The sequence below is a fragment of the Phyllobates terribilis genome, unplaced genomic scaffold (genome assembly GCF_046119375.1).
Source record: "Phyllobates terribilis strain yellow unplaced genomic scaffold, ASM4611937v1 Scaffold_10__3_contigs__length_209671492, whole genome shotgun sequence".
NCBI lineage: Eukaryota > Metazoa > Chordata > Amphibia > Anura > Dendrobatidae > Phyllobates > Phyllobates terribilis.
The window spans coordinates 187,216,350-187,236,300 of NW_027362770.1; the positions used below are offsets into that span (position 1 = coordinate 187,216,350).

The 19,951-nt window shown below is 47.8% G+C and overlaps 1 protein-coding gene across 1 annotated transcript in view; it reads right to left on the reverse strand.

The window, feature by feature from the left end:
* Nucleotides 1-19,253: 19,253 nt before the first annotated feature.
* Nucleotides 19,254-19,951, reverse strand: part of IPO8 (importin 8) — a 28,850-nt gene continuing 28,152 nt past the window's right edge. The window contains exon 25 of the mRNA XM_073650358.1: nucleotides 19,254-19,832. Within this exon, the coding sequence (XP_073506459.1) occupies nucleotides 19,765-19,832 (68 nt within the window). The 3' untranslated portion in view covers nucleotides 19,254-19,764. The remainder of the gene's footprint in view (nucleotides 19,833-19,951) is intronic.

Genomic DNA, 19,951 nt, shown 5'->3' on the forward strand with positions numbered 1-19,951 from the left:
ATTTCTCCTTCCCCCATGACGGCACCACGGAGAGAATTACAGAAAAATGCAACGTTAGCGAGGGACCACGCCTTCCAGAATCCTTCTACCTAAAGTAAGGTCTGAAGAAGAGACTAGGTCCAGCCGGTAATGATTAAAGAATGTAGAGGGAGATGACCACGTAGCGGCTCTACATAGCTGTCCTATCGAAGCCCCAGTTCTTTCCTCCCAGGAGGCTACCACTGCTCTTGTCAAGTGAGCCTTCAGATTCTCCGGGGTGGCTTCCCTACGTGAGGAGTATTACAGGGTGATGGCGTCTCTTATCCATCGCGCCAACGTGCATTTAGAAGCTTTCCGCCCCTTTTGAGGTCCCTCAAAAGAACACAAAGAGAGCCCTGTCCATCTTGCACTCTTGCGTGGCCGCTAGGTACTGGATTAGGTACCTCCTGAAGTCGAGTGTATGCAAGTCCCTTTCTCCCTTGTTTTTTGGATTGGGGCAAAAGGAAGGGAGGGAGATCTCCTGAGACCTATGTAAACGTGACACCACTTTTGGTAGATAGGCTCTATCCTCCAAGATTTGTGTGAATGGAGGGCCTGCAGATTGTGCCTGGATATTGCTGACTCCGAGCTGACGTGAGTCCTAATAGCAATGATGTTTTAAAGGACAGGGTTCTTAGAGATGTGTCTGCCAAGGGCTCGAAGGGAGGTTGGGTTAGAGCTGTGAGGACTAAGTTTAGATCTCAAGGAGGCGTGTTCCGAGAGCGGATAGGTCTAGATCTGGCCGATGCCTTGATGAACCTAGATATCCATCTATTTCTAGCCAGCTCACAGTTGTATAGGGTTCTTAATGCTGCGATCTGAACTTTCAAGGTACTTCTAAAATGGCTGACAGTGGAACCCCTTCATCCAACCCGGAACCTGACGATGAAAGGAACTTCCTCCAAGTTTTCCCATAAAGTCTGGTGGTTACTTTTAAATTCCAGGCTGTCATGTGCAAGTTTTTTTATCTGAGGATGACAAACTGGCCCCTGAGAAAGAATGTCTGGAAGAACCCAGGGGTCGGTGATGGACATCATCCTCAGCCAAGAGAACCATGTCCTCTTCGGCCAGAAGGGGGCTATTAAGATTACCTTTGCTCTGTCCTCCCTGATCTTTTTCAGAACTGTCGGAATCAGGGCAATTGGAGGAAAAGCATAGGCTGGAGGGTGATTCCATGGAATCGTGAAGGCGTATAACGCTATGGGGTTCCCTTTGGGGTCTATTGAGCAGAACGCCTCCACTTTCCTGTTCTGACTGTTGGCGAATAGGTCTATGGTAGGATGTCCCCACTTCTCTGTGATCTGATTGAACACTGATTCTTTTAGTTCCCACTCGCCCTGTCTCAGCTGGGTTTTGCTCCAGTAGTCTACCCAGCGATTTTCTATCCTCATTATGTAGAGGGCCGATAGGGACTTCAGATTGCTTTCAGCTAACTGAAAGATAGACTCTGTCACTAGCATCAGAGGACGGGACCGGGTACCCCCCTGGTGGTTCAGGTATGCTACTACAACCCGGTTGTCTGAGAACACCCTTACAGGGTGGTCGTTCAAGTGAGCCCCCCAGCCTCTGGGGCTTGCATCTGTGGTCAGGATCTGATGGACTGAAATCACCCACAGAATACCCCGGGTCAAATTGTCCATCCTCATCCATCATCCCAGAAAAAACTTAGTTTTTGATGACAAGGTTAGCTGACCTTCTAAATGCCCATTTAGCAAGCTTTCGGCTCCCAGAATCTCCCACTGCAACTGTCTGGTATGTATCTGAGCCCATTGAAAGGCCAGAAAACAAGCCGTCATGGAACCTAGGAGGTACATAGCTTTTCGTAGAGACATCGATGGGTGATCTTTTATCCGAGAAATCTGAGTTATGATCTTTTGAATCTTTTCTGCAGGGAGGCGACATTCTTGATTTTTTGAGTCTAATATGATACCTAGATATTCCTGTACTTGATTCGGCTCGGTTCTGTATTTTTTTAGATTAAAAAATCAACCTAAGCTGATCAAGGAATCGATGACCTTCCTTAGTTGGTCTTTTCAATGCCAGAAAGAACTGCCTGTTATCAGAAAATCGTCCAGGTATGGGACAATCAGTACGTCTTGTTCTCTCAGTTGTGCAGTTACCTCCGAAATTATTTTGGTAAATACCCTTGGGGCTATGGCTAGACCGAATGGGAGAGCCGTATACTGGTAGTGCTTGACCACCCCCCATAGATATTGCTACCTTGAGGAACTTCTGATAATCCTTGTGGATAGGGACATGATAGTAAGCGTCCTTTAAGTCCAGAACAGTCATGAAACAGTCTTGAAACAGTATTTTTACTGACGTCTTTATTGACTCCATTTTGAAGGTTTGAACCTTTAACAGCTTGTTCAATTTTTTGAGATTTACAATTGTCTAAGTCCCATCCGGTTTTCTCCTCAGGAACAAAGGGGAGTAGAAACCTTCGTCTTTTTCCTGGGCAGGGACTTCTTGAAGGACTGCTTTCTCTATCAGGCCTAGAACTTCCTGCTCTAAGGCTAGCTGCTCTTCGTTTGAGGGTCTTTTGGGAGTCACTATGAAATTTGGATGGGGAATTGAGTGGAATTGGAATTTCAGCCCTGATTTTATTATGTTTAGGATCCAGGAGCTGTTGGATATTCCTTCCCAGGTCAGGAGAAACAAGGATAGCCTTCCCCCCACCCAGGGAAACCCTTCATTGTGAGGGCTTTCTATTATCATTGGGGGGTCTGCTGAACAGTAATTCCTTTGGCCTTTCTTCTTCTATCCTCCCACTTATCCAGATCCCTGGGGGGTGTCCTACGGATATATTTCTTACTCCGAAAAGATTTCCTATAGGAATTGTTGGACAGGGAAACATTTTTTATTATCCCCGGCTTTGTCCAGGATATCGTTCAGAGTAGGACCGAACAAAAATTCACCCTCACAGGAAATGGAGCATAATCTTGACTTTTTCTGGAGATCTCCCGGCCAACAAGATGGCCCGTCGGGCTGCATTGGAAAAACTCGCTGCCCTGACTGCTAACCTGACCGAGTCAGCCAAGGGATCTGCCAAAAAAGCAGCAGCTCCTTTCATTACAGGGATGGAGTCTAATATAGTATCCCTAGAAGTTTTTTCCCTCAGTTGTGTTTCTAACTGATCCAACCAGACCATCAAAGATCTGGCCGTACAAGTGGCTGCTACCGCGGGACTCAACTCTCCCCCAGAGGCTTCCCATGAACCTTTTAAGAAGGTGTCTGCTTTTTTGTCCATAGGATCTTTTAACACCCCCATATCCTCAAATGGAAGAGAAAACTTTTTGGAGGCCTTAGCTATAGCCACATCCAGTTTCGGTGCTTTTTCCCAGAAGGAACATACCGGGTCATCAAATGGGTATTTTCTCCTCTGGCATAGAAGGCCCTTTCTCTCTGGTCTTTTCCACTCGTTTTAATTAAAGAGTGGACTTTCATTAAGGGGAAAAGATCTCTTCTTTTTTGTTCTAGACCCCCAAACATTATATCTTGGACAGATCTTTTGGGATGGGGGTCAGTCAGCCCCATAGTTGCCCTGACGGTCTTGATGAGACCATCTGTTTCTTCTATGGGAAAGCAGCTACGCCCGCTTCTATCCCTAGATGAGGATGACGATGAACTGGAGAGATCTGAATCTTCGTCATCATCCTCAGGGCTACTGGATCCCTGTCTTCTACCTGTGACTTTATAATTGACCTAAGTTCTGAAGCTAACTTTGGGGTCTCTTCACAAATCGTTTGCTCTATACATGAGCTGCAGAGTCTTTTCTCCCATGTAGTGGGTAACTCTTCTGCACAAAGTACACAGGTCCTATGTTTTGTCTTGCCCGCACTTTTCCTTCCCTAACGAGAGAAGAGGAAAAAAGGGGGGACCCGATTATAAGGTGAACTTTCACAAAGATCATTTACCATTCAGACGGAAGAGGTACAGGGTTAGGAGGAGGAACAGTTTTTGTAGATGGGTTCTCTCTTGGCTTTGGCCCCACGCTGACGTCCTTGCTGTGCTGGGACGATCTGTCGGAACGCCCACTCCCGCTGTTACCACGCTCGTGATGACGGGAAGAGTCCTCCTGACGTCCCGTTTCCTTATCCCGCTTCTTCCTATGTTGCTGCTGCGACTGAGGCTGCCGTGATGAAGGGGGTGGTGGCGATGATTGGGCATGCATGCATCTGCTCCCGGAAGTTGTCCCCGCGCCTGTGCATCATGGGAGCGGCGCATCATAGGGGCGCATCGCGCCCACCATAGGAGCGCGCAGCATCATGGGCGTGACACGTCATGGGGGCGTGTCGCGCCCGCCCTGGAACCCCGGAAGTTCCTGTGATCGTCTTCTCGCCGCCATGAAGATCCAGGGAGAGGTAGCATGTGCATCGCTCCATCTTCCGCTACCTCTGGCCCCCCCCCCGAACACCCTAGAGGCCCACTGACCCCAGCGGTGGTGCCTCGGGTCACTGCACGAACTGAGGCAGGGAAACCCCGCTGCCTGAGTCATACTGGTCGGGCCCAACTTCAACGAGGATTCATCTTCTAGGCACATAGGTATGTCTTTCTTCTTACACGGGTACGCCCTTCTGCAGGTTCCCCATCAAGGACAGGAAACCAACTGATGCGGGTGAGGTACCCTTTTTATCTGTAGGTTTCCTGTCCTTGAAGAGCAGATCCCCCGTCTCTGTGGTGCCATCATGGGGTAAGGAGAAAACGTATGGGTAAAGGACTCCGTCAAATGCCTCATGGGCCAGCTTGATTCCTATACCACCCACTCCCCTCAAGGCTGGTAATTCTGATAATGCCATTATCTTCCAATTTTAGCTCAGTTCTGTTCTGAACCGTAACGTCATCGAATTGTAGTTATTATACCAACTAGAAGACTTCACAGTTCCTCATGGTCAGAGATTCAAAGATCAAGTGCAGTCAACAAACAACATAGCAATAGAAGAGGGAGGGAGTATATTTAGGAACTCTACTTTTGAACTCTTCTATGCACATACTAAGTTATCCAAAGAGGAATACATAGGAGCAGTATTATAGTAGTTATATTCTTGTACATAGGGGGCAGTATTATAGTAGTTATATTCTTGTATATAGGAGCAGTATTATAGTAGTTATATTCTTGTACATAGGGGCAGTATTATAGTAGTTATATTCTTGTATATAGGAGCAGTATTATAGTAGTTATATTCTTGTACACAGGAGGGAGTTGTAACATCCCTGGCAGCGTGCTTGCATAGTGCCCCACCACCCACTATGCAAGACCGCAATCTTACATGTCAGTCCAGCCTGCAAACCTTGCTCCAGTTCATGCTGTGTGCATGTCTCTTGACTGACTGCTTAGGGCGGCGGCCCGGTTACTTCCTGATTCTTATAGCAGCTGAGGGCGCACCCCTAATGCGTCTTCAGCCTATTGCTGTGAGTCACTGGATATTTAAACCCCCTCCACCCAGAAAGAGGTGCCTGAGCAACACCTTCACTCAGTTTGTCTTTGCAACTGAATTGCCAGGTCCTGTCCGGCATCTTGTCTGTTTCCGCCACTCTGGGGGCAGCATACCCAGACCTGTTATCTCCGACTTCTAGTCTGTTTCCGCCACTCTGGGGGCTGTATACCCAGGCTCGTTCTTGTATCTCATTGCAGTAGCAGTTCCTGTCTGAACTGTATCCTAGCCTGTTAACTGTTTGTCTCTATGTCCGTACCTTCCCTTTTCCTGCAGTATCTGAACCTGCACCTAACTCCTACTCGCTGTCTCTGTACTTCTGTTTGTGAGTTTTGTGTCCACTCTCTACTTCATAGTAAGTACCTTGTGTGTATCTGGTTCTGCTTGTCCCTTTTCCCTTCCTCCATATCTTCCCCGTGTTCTAGCCATCTTCCTGTGTTTTCCAGGCTGTTCCATGTGAACAGAGCTCTGTCCTCTCTGCCTGCACCTTCAGCCTTGTTCAGCTCTGCTTGCTCACCGCGCCAGCGGTTTCTCTCTGCTCTGACTTGCCCACCGCTTCGGCGGCTTCCCTCTGCTCTGCCTTACCCACCGCTCCGGCGGTTTCGCTCTGCTCTACCTCGTCCACGGCTCCTGCGGTTTCGCTCTGCTCAGCCTCGTCCACTGCTCCGGCGGTTCCTCTCTGCTCTGCCTCGTCCACTGCTCCGGCGGTTCCTCTCTGCTCTGCCTTGTCCACCGCTCTGGCGGTTCTGCTCTGCCTTGCCCACCGCACCTGCGGTTTTCGCTCCGCTAGGCTTGCTCACCGCACCAGCAGTTCCTCTCTGCTCTGCCTTGTCCTCCGCTCCGGCGGTTTCGCTTTACTCTGCTTGACTACCGCATCAGCGGCTCTGAACCTGTCTCCCAGTCTGTACTGGACCCTATCCAGCCTGCGCTCCAACCTGCTAGTACCTCCCTGTCTGCACTCCAGCCGTGCTTGCCAGTGTCCACCTGTCTGCATACCAGCCGTACTTGCCAGTATCCACCTGTCTGCATACCAGCCGTGCCTGCCAATACCCACCTGCCTGTATGCCAGTCTAACCTGCCTGTTCCTGCATTCCCCGGTGTGGGTCAATAACTGTGACCGGGGTCTGACCTGGAGTAGCACATGGTCCCTCTGCTCAGTTCCTCCTTGGTTCATGGAGTCGACTAAGTCGCCATGCGACCTTTGTCGGATCGGGTTGATACTTAGTTAAGCCCCTCCAGGCACTCCTCGGTTCATGGTACAGTGGGATCACTAATCACGCTCACGCCAGTCAGTCCGGGCGCGAGCGTAACAGGAGTATTATAGTAGTTATATGCTTGTACACAGGGGCAGTATTCTAGTAGTTATATTCTTGTACATAGGGGGCAGTATTCTAGTAGTTATATTTTTGTACATAGGGGGCAGTATTATAGTAGTTATATTTTTGTACATAGGGGGCAGTATTATAGTAGTTATATTTTTGTACATAGGGGGCAGTATTATAGTAGTTATATTCTTGTACATAGGGGGCAGTATTATAGTAGTTATATTCTTGTACACAGGGGCAGTATTATAGTAGTTATATTCTTGTACATAGGGGGCCGTATTATAGTAGTTATATTCTTGTACATAGGGGGCCGTATTATAGTAGTTATATTCTTGTACATAGGGGGCAGTATTATAGTAGTTATATTCTTGTACATAGGGGGCAGTATTATAGTAGTTATATTCTTGTACATAGGGGGCAGTATTATAGTAGTTATATTCTTGTACATAGGAGCAGTATTATAGTAGTTATATTCTTGTACATAGGAGCAGTATTATAGTAGTTATATTCTTGTACATAGGGGCAGTATTATAGTAGTTATATTCTTGTACATAGGGGGCAGTATTATAGTAGTTATATTCTTGTACATAGGGGCAGTATTATAGTAGTTATATTCTTGTATATAGGAGCAGTATTATAGTAGTTATATTCTTGTACACAGGAGGAAGTTGTAACATCCCTGGCAGCGTGCTTGCATAGTGCCCCACCACCCACTATGCAAGACCGCAATCTTACATGTCAGTCCAGCCTCCAAACCTTGCTCCAGTTCATGCTGTGTGCATGTCTCTTGACTGACTGCTTAGGGCGGCGGCCCGGTTACTTCCTGATTCTTATAGCAGCTGAGGGCGCACCCCTAATGCGTCTTCAGCCTATTGCTGTGAGTCACTGGATATTTAAACCCCCTCCACCCAGAAGGAGGTGCCTGAGCAACACCTTCACTCAGTTTGTCTTTGCAACTGAATTGCCAGGTCCTGTCCGGCATCTTGTCTGTTTCCGCCACTCTGGGGGCAGCATACCCAGACCTGTTATCTCCGACTTCTAGTCTGTTTCCGCCACTCTGGGGGCTGTATACCCAGGCTCGTTCTTGTATCTCATTGCAGTAGCAGTTCCTGTCTGAACTGTATCCTAGCCTGTTACCTGTTTGTCTCTATGTCCGTACCTTCCCTTTTCCTGCAGTATCTGAACCTGCACCTAACTCCTACTCGCTGTCTCTGTACTTCTGTTTGTGAGTTTTTTGTCCACTCTCTACTTCATAGTAAGTACCTTGTGTGTATCTGGTTCTGCTTGTCCCTTTTCCCTTCCTCCATATCTTCCCCGTGTTCTAGCCATCTTCCTGTGTTTTCCAGGCTGTTCCATGTGAACAGAGCTCTGTCCTCTCTGCCTGCACCTTCAGCCTTGTTCAGCTCTGCTTGCTCACCGCGCCAGCGGTTTCTCTCTGCTCTGACTTGCCCACCGCTTCGGCGGCTTCCCTCTGCTCTGCCTTACCCACCGCTCCGGCGGTTTCGCTCTGCTCTACCTCGTCCACGGCTCCTGCGGTTTCGCTCTGCTCAGCCTCGTCCACTGCTCCGGCGGTTCCTCTCTGCTCTGCCTCGTCCACTGCTCCGGCGGTTCCTCTCTGCTCTGCCTTGTCCACCGCTCTGGCGGTTCTGCTCTGCCTTGCCCACCGCACCTGCGGTTTTCGCTCCGCTAGGCTTGCTCACCGCACCAGCAGTTCCTCTCTGCTCTGCCTTGTCCTCCGCTCCGGCGGTTTCGCTTTACTCTGCTTGACTACCGCATCAGCGGCTCTGAACCTGTCTCCCAGTCTGTACTGGACCCTATCCAGCCTGCGCTCCAACCTGCTAGTACCTCCCTGTCTGCACTCCAGCCGTGCTTGCCAGTGTCCACCTGTCTGCATACCAGCCGTACTTGCCAGTATCCACCTGTCTGCATACCAGCCGTGCCTGCCAATACCGACCTGCCTGTATGCCAGTCTAACCTGCCTGTTCCTGCATTCCCCGGTGTGGGTCAATAACTGTGACCGGGGTCTGACCTGGAGTAGCACATGGTCCCTCTGCTCAGTTCCTCCTTGGTTCATGGAGTCGACTAAGTCGCCGTGCGACCTTTGTCGGATCGGGTTGATACTTAGTTAAGCCCCTCCAGGCACTCCTCGGTTCATGGTACAGTGGGATCACTAATCACGCTCACGCCAGTCAGTCCGGGCGCGAGCGTAACAGGAGTATTATAGTAGTTATATGCTTGTACACAGGGGCAGTATTCTAGTAGTTATATTTTTGTACATAGGGGGCAGTATTATAGTAGTTATATTTTTGTACATAGGGGGCAGTATTATAGTAGTTATATTTTTGTACATAGGGGGCAGTATTATAGTAGTTATATTCTTGTACATAGGGGGCAGTATTATAGTAGTTATATTCTTGTACACAGGGGCAGTATTATAGTAGTTATATTCTTGTACATAGGGGGCCGTATTATAGTAGTTATATTCTTGTACATAGGGGGCCGTATTATAGTAGTTATATTCTTGTACATAGGGGGCAGTATTATAGTAGTTATATTCTTGTACATAGGGGGCAGTATTATAGTAGTTATATTCTTGTACATAGGGGGCAGTATTATAGTAGTTATATTCTTGTACATAGGGGGCAGTATTATAGTAGTTATATTCTTGTACATAGGGGGCAGTATTATAGTAGTTATATTCTTGTACATAGGAGCAGTATTATAGTAGTTATATTCTTGTACATAGGAGCAGTATTATAGTAGTTATTTTCTTGTACATAGGGGCAGTATTATAGTAGTTATATTCTTGTACATAGGGGGCAGTATTATAGTAGTTATATTCTTGTACATAGGGGCAGTATTATAGTAGTTATATTCTTGTATATAGGAGCAGTATTATAGTAGTTATATTCTTGTACACAGGAGGGAGTTGTAACATCCCTGGCAGCGTGCTTGCATAGTGCCCCACCACCCACTATGCAAGACCGCAATCTTACATGTCAGTCCAGCCTGCAAACCTTGCTCCAGTTCATGCTGTGTGCATGTCTCTTGACTGACTGCTTAGGGCGGCGGCCCGGTTACTTCCTGATTCTTATAGCAGCTGAGGGCGCACCCCTAATGCGTCTTCAGCCTATTGCTGTGAGTCACTGGATATTTAAACCCCCTCCACCCAGAAGGAGGTGCCTGAGCAACACCTTCACTCAGTTTGTCTTTGCAACTGAATTGCCAGGTCCTGTCCGGCATCTTGTCTGTTTCCGCCACTCTGGGGGCAGCATACCCAGACCTGTTATCTCCGACTTCTAGTCTGTTTCCGCCACTCTGGGGGCTGTATACCCAGGCTCGTTCTTGTATCTCATTGCAGTAGCAGTTCCTGTCTGAACTGTATCCTAGCCTGTTACCTGTTTGTCTCTATGTCCGTACCTTCCCTTTTCCTGCAGTATCTGAACCTGCACCTAACTCCTACTCGCTGTCTCTGTACTTCTGTTTGTGAGTTTTGTGTCCACTCTCTACTTCATAGTAAGTACCTTGTGTGTATCTGGTTCTGCTTGTCCCTTTTCCCTTCCTCCATATCTTCCCCGTGTTCTAGCCATCTTCCTGTGTTTTCCAGGCTGTTCCATGTGAACAGAGCTCTGTCCTCTCTGCCTGCACCTTCAGCCTTGTTCAGCTCTGCTTGCTCACCGCGCCAGCGGTTTCTCTCTGCTCTGACTTGCCCACCGCTTCGGCGGCTTCCCTCTGCTCTGCCTTACCCACCGCTCCGGCGGTTTCGCTCTGCTCTACCTCGTCCACGGCTCCTGCGGTTTCGCTCTGCTCAGCCTCGTCCACTGCTCCGGCGGTTCCTCTCTGCTCTGCCTCGTCCACTGCTCCGGCGGTTCCTCTCTGCTCTACCTTGTCCACTGCTCCGGCGGTTCCTCTCTGCTCTGCCTTGTCCACCGCTCTGGCGGTTCTGCTCTGCCTTGCCCACCGCACCTGCGGTTTTCGCTCCGCTAGGCTTGCTCACCGCACCAGCAGTTCCTCTCTGCTCTGCCTTGTCCTCCGCTCCGGCGGTTTCGCTTTACTCTGCTTGACTACCGCATCAGCGGCTCTGAACCTGTCTCCCAGTCTGTACTGGACCCTATCCAGCCTGCGCTCCAACCTGCTAGTACCTCCCTGTCTGCACTCCAGCCGTGCTTGCCAGTGTCCACCTGTCTGCATACCAGCCGTACTTGCCAGTATCCACCTGTCTGCATACCAGCCGTGCCTGCCAATACCCACCTGCCTGTATGCCAGTCTAACCTGCCTGTTCCTGCATTCCCCGGTGTGGGTCAATAACTGTGACCGGGGTCTGACCTGGAGTAGCACATGGTCCCTCTGCTCAGTTCCTCCTTGGTTCATGGAGTCGACTATGTCGCCGTGCGACCTTTGTCGGATCGGGTTGATACTTAGTTAAGCCCCTCCAGGCACTCCTCGGTTCATGGTACAGTGGGATCACTAATCACGCTCACGCCAGTCAGTCCGGGCGCGAGCGTAACAGGAGTATTATAGTAGTTATATGCTTGTACACAGGGGCAGTATTCTAGTAGTTATATTCTTGTACATAGGGGGCAGTATTCTAGTAGTTATATTTTTGTACATAGGGGGCAGTATTATAGTAGTTATATTTTTGTACATAGGGGGCAGTATTATAGTAGTTATATTTTTGTACATAGGGGGCAGTATTATAGTAGTTATATTCTTGTACATAGGGGGCAGTATTATAGTAGTTATATTCTTGTACACAGGGGCAGTATTATAGTAGTTATATTCTTGTACATAGGGGGCCGTATTATAGTAGTTATATTCTTGTACATAGGGGGCCGTATTATAGTAGTTATATTCTTGTACATAGGGGGCCGTATTATAGTAGTTATATTCTTGTACATAGGGGGCAGTATTATAGTAGTTATATTCTTGTACATAGGGGGCAGTATTATAGTAGTTATATTCTTCTACATAGGAGCAGTATTATAGTAGTTATATTCTTCTACATAGGAGCAGTATTATAGTAGTTATATTCTTGTACACAGGGGGCAGTATTATAGTAGTTATATTCTTGTACACAGGGGGCAGTATTATAGTAGTTATATTCTTGTACATAGGGGCCGTATTATAGTAGTTATATTCTTGTACATAGGGGGCAGTATTATAGTAGTTATATTCCTGTACATAGGGGGCAGTATTATAGTAGTTATATTCTTGTACACAGGAGGGAGTTGTAACATCCCTGGCAGCGTGCTTGCATAGTGCCCCACCACCCACTATGCAAGACCGCAATCTTACATGTCAGTCCAGCCTGCAAACCTTGCTCCAGTTCATGCTGTGTGCATGTCTCTTGACTGACTGCTTAGGGCGGCGGCCCGGTTACTTCCTGATTCTTATAGCAGCTGAGGGCGCACCCCTAATGCGTCTTCAGCCTATTGCTGTGAGTCACTGGATATTTAAACCCCCTCCACCCAGAAGGAGGTGCCTGAGCAACACCTTCACTCAGTTTGTCTTTGCAACTGAATTGCCAGGTCCTGTCCGGCATCTTGTCTGTTTCCGCCACTCTGGGGGCAGCATACCCAGACCTGTTATCTCCGACTTCTAGTCTGTTTCCGCCACTCTGGGGGCTGTATACCCAGGCTCGTTCTTGTATCTCATTGCAGTAGCAGTTCCTGTCTGAACTGTATCCTAGCCTGTTACCTGTTTGTCTCTATGCCCGTACCTTCCCTTTTCCTGCAGTATCTGAACCTGCACCTAACTCCTACTCGCTGTCTCTGTACTTCTGTTTGTGAGTTTTGTGTCCACTCTCTACTTCATAGTAAGTACCTTGTGTGTATCTGGTTCTGCTTGTCCCTTTTCCCTTCCTCCATATCTTCCCCGTGTTCTAGCCATCTTCCTGTGTTTTCCAGGCTGTTCCATGTGAACAGAGCTCTGTCCTCTCTGCCTGCACCTTCAGCCTTGTTCAGCTCTGCTTGCTCACCGCGCCAGCGGTTTCTCTCTGCTCTGACTTGCCCACCGCTTCGGCGGCTTCCCTCTGCTCTGCCTTACCCACTGCTCCGGCGGTTTCGCTCTGCTCTACCTCGTCCACGGCTCCTGCGGTTTCGCTCTGCTCAGCCTCGTCCACTGCTCCGGCGGTTCCTCTCTGCTCTGCCTCGTCCACTGCTCCGGCGGTTCCTCTCTGCTCTGCCTTGTCCACCGCTCTGGCGGTTCTGCTCTGCCTTGCCCACCGCACCTGCGGTTTTCGCTCCGCTAGGCTTGCTCACCGCACCAGCAGTTCCTCTCTGCTCTGCCTTGTCCTCCGCTCCGGCGGTTTCGCTTTACTCTGCTTGACTACCGCATCAGCGGCTCTGAACCTGTCTCCCAGTCTGTACTGGACCCTATCCAGCCTGCGCTCAAACCTGCTAGTACCTCCCTGTCTGCACTCCAGTCGTGCTTGCCAGTGTCCACCTGTCTGCATACCAGCCGTACTTGCCAGTATCCACCTGTCTGCATACCAGCCGTGCCTGCCAATACCCACCTGCCTGTATGCCAGTCTAACCTGCCTGTTCCTGCATTCCCCGGTGTGGGTCAATAACTGTGACCGGGGTCTGACCTGGAGTAGCACATGGTCCCTCTGCTCAGTTCCTCCTTGGTTCATGGAGTCGACTAAGTCGCCGTGCGACCTTTGTCGGATCGGGTTGATACTTAGTTAAGCCCCTCCAGGCACTCCTCGGTTCATGGTACAGTGGGATCACTAATCACGCTCACGCCAGTCAGTCCGGGCGCGAGCGTAACAGGAGTATTATAGTAGTTATATGCTTGTACACAGGGGCAGTATTCTAGTAGTTATATTCTTGTACATAGGGGGCAGTATTCTAGTAGTTATATTTTTGTACATAGGGGGCAGTATTATAGTAGTTATATTTTTGTACATAGGGGGCAGTATTATAGTAGTTATATTTTTGTACATAGGGGGCAGTATTATAGTAGTTATATTCTTGTACATAGGGGGCAGTATTATAGTAGTTATATTCTTGTACACAGGGGCAGTATTATAGTAGTTAAATTCTTGTACATAGGGGGCCGTATTATAGTAGTTATATTCTTGTACATAGGGGGCCGTATTATAGTAGTTATATTCTTGTACATAGGGGGCCGTATTATAGTAGTTATATTCTTGTACATAGGGGGCCGTATTATAGTAGTTATATTCTTGTACATAGGGGGCAGTATTATAGTAGTTATATTCTTGTACATAGGAGCAGTATTATAGTAGTTATATTCTTGTACATAGGAGCAGTATTATAGTAGTTATATTCTTGTACACAGGGGGCAGTATTATAGTAGTTATATTCTTGTACACAGGGGGCAGTATTATAGTAGTTATATTCTTGTACATAGGGGCCGTATTATAGTAGTTATATTCTTGTACATAGGGGGCAGTATTATAGTAGTTATATTCCTGTACATAGGGGGCAGTATTATAGTAGTTATATTCTTGTACATAGGAGCAGTATTATAGTAGTTATATTCTTGTACATAGGAGCAGTATTATAGTAGTTATATTCTTGTACATAGGAGCAGTATTATAGTAGTTATATTCTTGTACATAGGCGGCAGTATTATAGTAGTTATATTCTTGTACATAGGCGGCAGTATTATAGTAGTTATATTCTTGTACATAGGGGGTAGTATTATAGTAGTTATATTCTTGTACATAGGGGGCAGTATTATAGTAGTTATATTCTTGTACATAGGGGGCAGTATTATAGTAGTTATATTCTTGTACATAGGAGCAGTATTATAGTAGTTATATTCTTGTACATAGGGGCAGTATTATAGTAGTTATATTCTTGTACATAGGGGGCAGTATTATAGTAGTTATATTCTTGTACATAGGGGCAGTATTATAGTAGTTATATTCTTGTATATAGGAGCAGTATTATAGTAGTTATATTCTTGTACACAGGAGGGAGTTGTAACATCCCTGGCAGCGTGCTTGCATAGTGCCCCACCACCCACTATGCAAGACCGCAATCTTACATGTCAGTCCAGCCTGCAAACCTTGCTCCAGTTCATGCTGTGTGCATGTCTCTTGACTGACTGCTTAGGGCGGCGGCCCGGTTACTTCCTGATTCTTATAGCAGCTGAGGGCGCACCCCTAATGCGTCTTCAGCCTATTGCTGTGAGTCACTGGATATTTAAACCCCCTCCACCCAGAAGGAGGTGCCTGAGCAACACCTTCACTCAGTTTGTCTTTGCAACTGAATTGCCAGGTCCTGTCCGGCATCTTGTCTGTTTCCGCCACTCTGGGGGCAGCATACCCAGACCTGTTATCTCCGACTTCTAGTCTGTTTCCGCCACTCTGGGGGCTGTATACCCAGGCTCGTTCTTGTAGCTCATTGCAGTAGCAGTTCCTGTCTGAACTGTATCCTAGCCTGTTACCTGTTTGTCTCTATGTCCGTACCTTCCCTTTTCCTGCAGTATCTGAACCTGCACCTAACTCCTACTCGCTGTCTCTGTACTTCTGTTTGTGAGTTTTGTGTCCACTCTCTACTTCATAGTAAGTACCTTGTGTGTATCTGGTTCTGCTTGTCCCTTTTCCCTTCCTCCATATCTTCCCCGTGTTCTAGCCATCTTCCTGTGTTTTCCAGGCTGTTCCATGTGAACAGAGCTCTGTCCTCTCTGCCTGCACCTTCAGCCTTGTTCAGCTCTGCTTGCTCACCGCGCCAGCGGTTTCTCTCTGCTCTGACTTGCCCACCGCTTCGGCGGCTTCCCTCTGCTCTGCCTTACCCACCGCTCCGGCGGTTTCGCTCTGCTCTACCTCGTCCACGGCTCCTGCGGTTTCGCTCTGCTCAGCCTCGTCCACTGCTCCGGCGGTTCCTCTCTGCTCTGCCTCGTCCACTGCTCCGGCGGTTCCTCTCTGCTCTGCCTTGTCCACCGCTCTGGCGGTTCTGCTCTGCCTTGCCCACCGCACCTGCGGTTTTCGCTCCGCTAGGCTTGCTCACCGCACCAGCAGTTCCTCTCTGCTCTGCCTTGTCCTCCGCTCCGGCGGTTTCGCTTTACTCTGCTTGACTACCGCATCAGCGGCTCTGAACCTGTCTCCCAGTCTGTACTGGACCCTATCCAGCCTGCGCTCCAACCTGCTAGTACCTCCCTGTCTGCACTCCAGCCGTGCTTGCCAGTGTCCACCTGTCTGCATACCAGCCGTACTTGCCAGTATCCACCTGTCTGCATACCAGCCGTGCCTGCCAATACCCACCTGCCTGTATGCCAGTCTAACCTGCCTGTTCCTGCATTCCCCGGTGTGGGTCAATAACTGTGACCGGGGTCTGACCTGGAGTAGCACATGGTCCCTCTGCTCAGTTCCTCCTTGGTTCATGGAGTCGACTAAGTCGCCGTGCGACCTTTGTCGGATCGGGTTGATACTTAGTTAAGCCCCTCCAGGCACTCCTCGGTTCATGGTACAGTGGGATCACTAATCACGCTCACGCCAGTCAGTCCGGGCGCGAGCGTAACAGGAGTATTATAGTAGTTATATGCTTGTACACAGGGGCAGTATTCTAGTAGTTATATTTTTGTACATAGGGGGCAGTATTATAGTAGTTATATTTTTGTACATAGGGGGCAGTATTATAGTAGTTATATTTTTGTACATAGGGGGCAGTATTATAGTAGTTATATTCTTGTACATAGGGGGCAGTATTATAGTAGTTATATTCTTGTACACAGGGGCAGTATTATAGTAGTTATATTCTTGTACATAGGGGGCCGTATTATAGTAGTTATATTCTTGTACATAGGGGGCCGTATTATAGTAGTTATATTCTTGTACATAGGGGGCCGTATTATAGTAGTTATATTCTTGTACATAGGGGGCAGTATTATAGTAGTTATATTCTTGTACATAGGGGGCAGTATTATAGTAGTTATATTCTTGTACATAGGGGGCAGTATTATAGTAGTTATATTCTTGTACATAGGAGCAGTATTATAGTAGTTATATTCTTGTACATAGGAGCAGTATTATAGTAGTTATATTCTTGTACATAGGGGCAGTATTATAGTAGTTATATTCTTGTACATAGGGGGCAGTATTATAGTAGTTATATTCTTGTACATAGGGGCAGTATTATAGTAGTTATATTCTTGTATATAGGAGCAGTATTATAGTAGTTATATTCTTGTACACAGGAGGGAGTTGTAACATCCCTGGCAGCGTGCTTGCATAGTGCCCCACCACCCACTATGCAAGACCGCAATCTTACATGTCAGTCCAGCCTGCAAACCTTGCTCCAGTTCATGCTGTGTGCATGTCTCTTGACTGACTGCTTAGGGCGGCGGCCCGGTTACTTCCTGATTCTTATAGCAGCTGAGGGCGCACCCCTAATGCGTCTTCAGCCTATTGCTGTGAGTCACTGGATATTTAAACCCCCTCCACCCAGAAGGAGGTGCCTGAGCAACACCTTCACTCAGTTTGTCTTTGCAACTGAATTGCCAGGTCCTGTCCGGCATCTTGTCTGTTTCCGCCACTCTGGGGGCAGCATACCCAGACCTGTTATCTCCGACTTCTAGTCTGTTTCCGCCACTCTGGGGGCTGTATACCCAGGCTCGTTCTTGTATCTCATTGCAGTAGCAGTTCCTGTCTGAACTGTATCCTAGCCTGTTAACTGTTTGTCTCTATGTCCGTACCTTCCCTTTTCCTGCAGTATCTGAACCTGCACCTAACTCCTACTCGCTGTCTCTGTACTTCTGTTTGTGAGTTTTGTGTCCACTCTCTACTTCATAGTAAGTACCTTGTGTGTATCTGGTTCTGCTTGTCCCTTTTCCCTTCCTCCATATCTTCCCCGTGTTCTAGCCATCTTCCTGTGTTTTCCAGGCTGTTCCATGTGAACAGAGCTCTGTCCTCTCTGCCTGCACCTTCAGCCTTGTTCAGCTCTGCTTGCTCACCGCGCCAGCGGTTTCTCTCTGCTCTGACTTGCCCACCGCTTCGGCGGCTTCCCTCTGCTCTGCCTTACCCACTGCTCCGGCGGTTTCGCTCTGCTCTACCTCGTCCACGGCTCCTGCGGTTTCGCTCTGCTCAGCCTCGTCCACTGCTCCGGCGGTTCCTCTCTGCTCTGCCTCGTCCACTGCTCCGGCGGTTCCTCTCTGCTCTGCCTTGTCCACCGCTCTGGCGGTTCTGCTCTGCCTTGCCCACCGCACCTGCGGTTTTCGCTCCGCTAGGCTTGCTCACCGCACCAGCAGTTCCTCTCTGCTCTGCCTTGTCCTCCGCTCCGGCGGTTTCGCTTTACTCTGCTTGACTACCGCATCAGCGGCTCTGAACCTGTCTCCCAGTCTGTACTGGACCCTATCCAGCCTGCGCTCCAACCTGCTAGTACCTCCCTGTCTGCACTCCAGCCGTGCTTGCCAGTGTCCACCTGTCTGCATACCAGCCGTACTTGCCAGTATCCACCTGTCTGCATACCAGCCGTGCCTGCCAATACCCACCTGCCTGTATGCCAGTCTAACCTGCCTGTTCCTGCATTCCCCGGTGTGGGTCAATAACTGTGACCGGGGTCTGACCTGGAGTAGCACATGGTCCCTCTGCTCAGTTCCTCCTTGGTTCATGGAGTCGACTAAGTCGCCGTGCGACCTTTGTCGGATCGGGTTGATACTTAGTTAAGCCCCTCCAGGCACTCCTCGGTTCATGGTACAGTGGGATCACTAATCACGCTCACGCCAGTCAGTCCGGGCGCGAGCGTAACAGGAGTATTATAGTAGTTATATGCTTGTACACAGGGGCAGTATTCTAGTAGTTATATTCTTGTACATAGGGGGCAGTATTCTAGTAGTTATATTTTTGTACATAGGGGGCAGTATTATAGTAGTTATATTTTTGTACATAGGGGGCAGTATTATAGTAGTTATATTTTTGTACATAGGGGGCAGTATTATAGTAGTTATATTCTTGTACATAGGGGGCCGTATTATAGTAGTTATATTCTTGTACATAGGGGGCAGTATTATAGTAGTTATATTCTTGTACATAGGAGCAGTATTATAGTAGTTATATTCTTGTACACAGGGGGCAGTATTATAGTAGTTATATTCTTGTACACAGGGGGCAGTATTATAGTAGTTATATTCTTGTACATAGGGGCCGTATTATAGTAGTTATATTCTTGTACATAGGGGGCAGTATTATAGTAGTTATATTCTTGTACATAGGCGGCAGTATTATAGTAGTTATATTCTTATACATAGGAGCAGTATTATAGTAGTTATATTCTTGTACACAGGAGCAGTATTATAGTAGTTATATTCTTGTACATAGGGGCAGTATTATAGTAGTTATATTCTTGTACATAGGGGCAGTATTATATTAGTTATATTCTTGTATATAGGGGGCAGTAATATAGCAGTTATATTCTTGTACATAGGCGGCAGTATTATAGTAGTTATATTCTTGTACACAGGGGGTAGTATTATAGTAGATAATTGTTAGTCTATGATTACTATATTTATAATACTATAAAAGTTTATTGTTTATTATGGATTTTGACGGGATTGGTGTTGTATAGGGAGAGATGAAAGAGATCTGGCGCAGTTTAGGTTTTGAGCTGCATATGAACACATTTCTTTATTTGACGATGATGAAGGCTAGCCTTCAGCGGTTACATCAGTTAATTGGTTTTAAGAGCCGTGTGGTTCAGTCCATTCTCCGGCTCCTCGGGGGTGGGGTTGCAGCACATCACAGTTATGAAGTGCTAGAGCTGCAATGTTTCAGTCCATCAAAGATCAGTGGCAAATACTGGATGAGAAATGAGTAAAAGTGCAGAAAACATAGAATCCGGGCTCCCCTCTTGTTCTGCGCGCAGTCCTCAGTCTGTGGCACAATCTTCAAACTAGAAAGAAAAAAAAAATGTTTTCCTGCATAGTCCGGGCCTTGGCAATTAATGTCCTCCTTATGTCGATACGATTTACAAAATATGTAAATACAGATGTCCCAGAGTGCCTTGCAACGTCCTCCTTCACTGGCCTACACGATGGGAGGTGCAGACCGTTTGCGTTGCGAGCTGCTGTTCGAGCTTCCGCGATGCTGAGGGGGGAAGAAAACCACAAAAATCTTTATTATCAGGGGGATCCTGGGCTATAAAATGATCATGAAATTACAGCTCGCCTTAAAATAAAAAAGTTCTGAAATTTCCTAAATTTACT